Here is a 7005-nt window from a genome sequence, read left to right as displayed (position 1 = left end):
ATCATAAATCGTGTCGTGTGATGTTTGTACAAGAAGTTGCTGGGTGGAGCTGACATCAATTGCGTGCATAGCACGCGCCTACTATGCGAGATTCTTGCGCTCCACTGGCAACTAACTACGTCACATTTCCCTTTTCTCTCTCTTCTTGATGACCCTACAAAAAAGCAGTATTGCAGAAAGACCTCAACTCTTCTCTCTCTTCCATCTATCTCCTCCACATAAGCTATGTTATCTTCAAAAATTGTGAAAAACCCACTAATATAGATACTCTAAACACAAATTGAGAGTCTCAACACTCAAAACAAGGGAAATCCATCCTAGATCTATCAGTTTGTAAGAATGTGTTTGGAAACCCGAAAAATGATTTCTGAAAAACATTTAATGGGTTTCAAGTGTTTGGCAAGGTTTGGAAAATTAAAGTCATGAAAATCAATTATGATCAAAGGGGAAAATCACATTGTTTTTATAGAAAATAACTTTCCTTTTTTTTTTTATAAGCGAAAGTCATTTTTCAGACATATTATCTTCACCTTATAGACATTCTTCCTCAACCAACTTTTCTGATCTAACTCATCGACACCAACTGGTCACCTTTTGCCGAAGAAAGCGACTAGTGGTCGCATTCTTTGAGATGGGAAGACGGACAATTCGCCTTCTCTGTCGCGTTCCATCTTTGGTATAAGGTGACCGACAACAGTTCGACCGTCGTCGGTCGTCGGTTTTTGTCTTCGGAGCTGACCGGATAAAGTTTAAGGTATTTGACAATTTTTTCTGCTCATTTTTTGAAAATTGAATCAAAAACACCAAGAAATTTTATGGAATGCAACCAACACTAGAATTGAAAATATTATATGAAAAATAACTCATTTTTCAAAAGTCATTTTATGGTTTATAAACACACCCTAAATTTGCGCACAATAACAATACTTGTAATGTTGTGAACTAATCTTCGCCATTAATAGAATAAATTAGTGTTTATCAATACCAATATATATGTTAAGTTCTTTAACATTATATTTCAAATATCAATAATTAAGTATGTAAATGCCAAAGACCTTGTGGAGTCAAATGTTGACTCTTTGTGCTTCAGTAGGTTGAGAAAGTAGCTATGAACAGATACTACATTGTATCAGAGTCAGTAGTACTCAAAAAAAAACTACAATGTAATAAAGTCAGTAATATTAAAAAAAAATTAAGTATGTAAATGAAAATTTATAAATATTTTATGCAATTCCTTTTTAGGTTAATAATTAAACTTTCAAATGGATCTTCTAAAATATGGAATAAAATGTCATTTAAAATTCATTCAAGACTATACCAAAAATGAAAAGTACTCATACATAATTTATGGAAAGTGTTACTTGTATTTTTAGAAATATAAAATCTTATCCTTAAAAGAAAAAAAAATCTTATTAAACTATTTGTATATACTGATTTCTTGTTTTGAATACTATTGACCCTGTTAGATGTAGTATCTGTCCAGGGTGGGAGAATCACTTCATGCCACTTGACCACAAGGCCTTTGGCATTAATTTTTTTTTTTTTATGACAAGAGAAATTCATATCCACTATCTCATAGCCCGTAAAACACACCTGAGAGATAAACTGCACTGTAGCGAATATTGTCAAGAATAAAATTTATAACTTTCTAGTACGAGAATCATATTTCACCTCGACCACTCATTTTCTGGACTATTTGTATTGATTATTTGATTAAATAAAAAAAATTGACTATAAATTCTACAATAATCATACTTCATCCACTCAACCATCCATTTTGGAATTACAATTTTCCTTTTCTAAAATTGAGTAAATGTACAATTTAAATTTTTATTTTTTATTTTTTATTTTTTATTTATCGATTTTTTCCCGGTTAATAAAGTCACCCCATTTCACTGTCTCCGTTCCGTTCCGTTCCGTAACGGCGATCTTTGCACGGAGTTTCAACCGCTCCATTACAAAATCTCACTAAAGCCTTACTAGTTACTACTACTGAAACCACCAGCCCATCACCTCAACTAATCTTCCATTTCTCTCTCCCTTCAAACCAACGATTTCCTGTAAGTTTCTCTCTCTACAATGTATGTATATATTTTATACATAGTGTATGTGTATGCATATTTTTGCTATTTTTAATAGATTTTTTGGAGTAAATTGTACGTTGTGTCCTTGATCACTGTTGTTACATCTGGAATTCGTACATTTCGTTGAGGATTTCTGATTTTCTGAACAATGCGATTCGTGTAATTGAAGTTTTTCCGGTCGTTTTGGTGGTTACATGGTGGCGTATGTGCGTGTATATAGGTACTGGTACAGAAGAGGAAGTATTTGTTTGGTAGACATAGCCACATAGGTGCATACATCCTTACCTATAAGCGTCTTTTCAGAGTGTGGATCTGTTGAGTTGAGGTATTTTTTAGTGAATGTTTGATTTCGGTTTTCACATTTGCTTTGCTGAATGTTTGTTTGGCTCGAGTTGTCTGCAAGTGATTGTTTGCTTTTGAGGGGGATTTGAGTTGAAATCGAGCGCTGTTTAGTTGAGGATTTTGAGAACGACAATTGAAAAATATGAAATTATTGCTTCATTTTCGCTGTATCTGAATTGCATTGAACTTTTTCTTTTTGCGCATTCCTCTTGACATAAGAGTGTGGATTTAGATTTCCTGATTGCCAGTAGTAAGTTGTAGTGTGGTTACATCATAGGGATTTCAGGTGAGGAAGAATGACAGGCAGACAGCTGGTGGTGATTCAGCCTCCTGAACTCAAGTTCACTTGTAAGTTCATTAAAATGTTTTGTCTGATTATGAGAGGAAAACCTTAGCATTCATTCCATTTTTGTACTTTGCTATCTGGATCATGTAGTATTTCATGGCTATTGAGTGAAGAAAATCTTTATCTCTAAAGGAAAAAATCGAATGTACTTGACTACTTGTGACTTAAAATGATTAATTTCATTTGGATGATAGATCATCTGTGAAGTGTAATGAGGATTTCAGTTTTGCGATTGACAGACATATACTAAATCTTTTTCAGCTATGATTCAGCTATATTGCTGCTTAACTCTCCATGCTTTCTGCTTGTGTTCCAGAGGAACTGGCCCTGCTAATAGAACATATATATTACAAATTTTATAGCTTGTTTGGCCTTATCTTCTTTTATTCTTGGTGGCACATTATTTATGTTTTAGTAATTTGCAGAATGAGTGATTTGAGACTTGTAGGCTTTATAGCTGCTAGTAGCCTAGTATTTTTTGTATCAGTATGAAATATGAATATCGTGGTTCTTTTCTCTGTCTGTTTTGCCTTGTTTGATCATCCTTTTTAACATCTTAAGGTTCTTCTGTCTTTCTCTGTTATGTTGTTCATATATTATAAGCTTACCATTAGATGTACTTGTGCCTTTCATTTGAATGCTCTTATGTTCTGACACTCTTTTTTCCTGTTTCAGTTGAGGTGATGAAACAAAGCTCATGTGTTGTTCACTTAACCAACATTACAGATCAATATGTAGCTTTTAAGGTGAAGTGAATTTCAACTTTTACCAAATGATGTGGGGTTTCTATGGAATTAATTTCTGCTAATTCCAATTATTTAATTAATCTTGTACCTCAATCATCTGTATGTGACTGTTCTCTAACAGAAATAAACCCTGATACAAGTTATGTAACAATGATTCCTTTTTATTTCCCTTTATTGAAGATGTTATGTGAGAATGAGTGCATTCCACTCTTTTCTATATAGACCAATGGAAATCTGGTTATTTTGCAGGTGAAGACAACATCACCTAAGAAATACTGTGTGCGACCCAATATAGGCATCATCAAGCCAAAAGCAACAGTTGAATTCAGAGGTATATGCATTCCCCTATTTTATGTTTCTTATATAGTGTTTAAGTCTCCACAATTATGCTTATATTTGGGTATACTGCTTTTATGTGAGTTCTGGATCTATAGTTAGGAACAAAGTACAAATATCTACTGGAAATTTAACTTTGTTAATTGTTGTGGCATTGTATTTCAGTGTACTGTTGTTATTATTATTATTATTATTATTATTATTATTATTATGAGAGTACTGGCTTTATAATAGAATGAATGCTGTAAAATTTATCTCAAACTTGATGCTCTCTTTTAGGAGGGCACCTATTTGGGATGACTAAAATCTTTGTGATTCCATACTCTATCTGCACTGACATCTAATTTATGTGCCCCAGAAGCTACAGACTAGCATCGATTTTTCTCATCAGCTTTTACTGGCTATTCTAATATATATCAGTTTGTGTTTCTTAAATGTCCTAACTGGCACATATCTTCTTTTGTAATGAAGTTACTATGCAAGCTCAGAGTGCAGCTCCATTTGATATGCAATGCAAGGATAAATTTTTGATTCAGAGCACAGTTGTCCCCTTTGGGAAGATGGAGGAAGTTATGCCTGAAATGGTAACATTCTGATACCACAATCAATGTTCTATTACTATGACTATCTAGTTGTTTCTCAGTTTAAATATTTTGTTCCTCTCATTAGTTCACAAAAGATGAAGGGAAGTACATCCAAGAGAACAAGATAAGGGTCTTTCTGATCAGCCCACCTCAGTATCCAGTTTTGCAGCCTGTTAATGGAGTCCTAAAGGAAGAGTCTCCAGACAATACTTCGACTTTGAAGGAAAAGTTGCCAATTGGAGTTGAAAACCTACCTCCACCTCATACGGTACTATAATAGATCATTGTAACTTAACCTCCATGCAAATAGTTAGCCAAATTTGGATAAGTAGTGTTGTTTCTTTGTCTTGTGAATTTTTAAAATAAGCCATCAGAAAAAGTTACAACTCCAGACAAATCCATCTCCAGTTTCACACTGTTGTGTCTGTATATTGTTGTAACTCTGGTTTTTTATGAACTGATAGTATTATCTGATATAACTCTGTAGTAAGTTGTCATTGCCATTGTTAGTCTTAACCGACAAACTCCAAGGCGGTCTCATTCTTGAAATGGTCTTGATGATAAATAGAGTAATAGCCTACAGAACCAGACAAATGTTTTCTTGCTAACACATTATGATGAATTTCCAATGAACGATCTGAATTTGTTTCCCAATGGCAGCTGATTGATAACAGTGAGGATACCAAAAATGCTGCTGGCAAAGAGGATCCAAGGTTAGGAAATGTTTTGGATGTTGCAGACTTGGCACATCCTAAGAGTGATATCAGTAGTGATGAGCTTGCAGAATCAAGATCTTTGGAGGATGTTGCTACAATGAAAGTGACATTTTCCAAAGACTTTGAGGAGATGAAGGCAAAACTAGGTGTAGAGCAAAGATCTGTGGAGGATGTGAAAACAACAAATGAAGTGTTTTCAAAAGACTTTGAGGAGGTGAAGGCAAAGCTAGATGTAGAGCAAAGATCTGTGGAGGATGTGGAAACAACAAAAGTAACATTTTCAAAAGACTTTGAGGAGTTGAAGGCGAAGCTAGGTGTAGAGCCAAGATCTGTGGAGGAAGTGGAAACAATAAAAGTGACATCTTCAAAAGACTTTAAGGAGTTGAAGCCGAAGCTAGGTGTAGAACCAAGATCTCTGAATGGTGTGGAATCAATAAAAGTAGCATTTTCTAAAGACACTGAGGAGTTGAAGCCAAAGCTACAGGCAGAGTTAATATCATCTGAGGATGTGGAAACAAAAAAAGTTACATTTTCCAAAGACATTGAGGATTTGAAGGCAAAGCTAGGTGCACTGAATTCAAAGCTAATTGAGGTTAATATTCTCTTTCTTGATTTATCCATTTCCGCTTTCCTAATTTTGCCAACATTCTTATTACTGAAGAAAATTTTGCAGTTACAATCTCCTCTTCCTTAATTTCAAGTGTTGCTACATATTGCCCATTTGTTTCATTATTTATCAGAATGCATGAACTAGGAACTTATGAAATGTTCATTACAGGCGGAACATACAATTTCAAAACTAAACCAAGAAAAGGAAAATATTGCTCAAGAAAAGGAAAATCTAAAGCAGGAATTGGTTTGTATCTCTCTCTCTCTCTTATCTTTCTCTCAACTATGAATGGGATTATTATAAAAGTCCAATGTCTATTGACTGTTTTCCTTGATAATAACCAAGGCACAGATCACATATAAATGTTCATTTTTAGTATATTGAAGGTTAATTTTTTAGTCTAGTATATTAAGAATGAACTTACAATACATTAAAAGTGAACCTTAAAAAACTGAACATGTATGTTAGTGGTACACCTTGCAATGTAAACCGTGCTCCCCAATATAATGATTGGGGTTAGGCCATGCCACAAAAAGATTGTTGTATTTCTGTAAAATTTGGGGTTTTGATATTTTGCAGGTTTTGTTTAGGAAAAAGACAGGTGTAACTGTAAGGAAAGTTCAAGTGGGATTTCCCCCTCTATTTCTTTGCATGACAGCACTGGTTGGTTTGGCTGTGGGGTTCCTCTTGCGTGCTTAATGGAAGAGAACGTCATGATTCCAGATCGGGTTGTTGGAACCTTTTCGGAAGTTAAGTTAAAACCTTTACTCACTCTTAAACATGTGTAACTGTAGTAGTGGTATTGTACTCTTGTCGATTATTCAAATGGGGAAATGCTTTCCAGAATTGAATGGTGAAGACTGATTAGGGCCTTCTCTATTTTTAATAAGATTGTTTGTGAAATGTGTTTCTAGCAATAGCAACCAAAATGAAGTTTTTATTATAAAATGTTCAATGTAGTTCTTATTGTTAGTTATATCTGTTACAAAATGTTTTGTTATCGTAAAATATCTAAATTTAGTCCGTTGCAAGTTATTATATAATAAAAATAAAATGGTGTTTTATGGTTATACCATCTCTAACCCCAAACACTATTTTCCATCAAATTTTACATCAAAGAAAATATTCTTTGAATATTTTTATGCAAAAATTTTTTCATCTCCCACTCGTTTACACAATTATATTCATACACTAAAATAATTTATATTCTTATAATTTAAACTTTAATAATTTTAATATAA

At 33.7% G+C, this 7005-nt stretch overlaps 1 protein-coding gene across 4 annotated transcripts; it reads left to right on the top strand.

Annotated features, from left to right (window-relative positions):
- The first annotated feature begins 1991 nt into the window (after nt 1–1991).
- Nucleotides 1992–6740, top strand: LOC116001734 (vesicle-associated protein 2-2-like). Of its 4 annotated transcripts, none has more exons than XM_031241666.1 (10): nt 2011–2060; nt 2305–2409; nt 2713–2774; nt 3448–3518; nt 3768–3849; nt 4326–4438; nt 4524–4706; nt 5099–5746; nt 5933–6010; nt 6344–6740. In XM_031241666.1, exons 3-10 carry the CDS (start codon nt 2723–2725, stop codon nt 6461–6463), a joined length of 1347 nt encoding a protein of 448 aa, XP_031097526.1. In that variant the 5' UTR covers nt 2011–2060; nt 2305–2409; nt 2713–2722; the 3' UTR covers nt 6464–6740. The 4 variants fall into 4 exon arrangements, with proteins under 4 accessions (XP_031097523.1, XP_031097526.1, XP_031097524.1 ...); XM_031241664.1 differs by having other exon boundaries at nt 2704–2774; XM_031241663.1 differs by lacking the exon at nt 2305–2409 and having other exon boundaries at nt 1992–2060; nt 2704–2774.
- Nucleotides 6741–7005: the final 265 nt, after the last annotated feature.

Source organism: Ipomoea triloba, chromosome 13 (genome assembly GCF_003576645.1).
Source record: "Ipomoea triloba cultivar NCNSP0323 chromosome 13, ASM357664v1".
Taxonomy (NCBI): Eukaryota; Viridiplantae; Streptophyta; class Magnoliopsida; order Solanales; family Convolvulaceae; genus Ipomoea; species Ipomoea triloba.
This window is presented reverse-complemented; position numbering and strand designations above follow the sequence as displayed.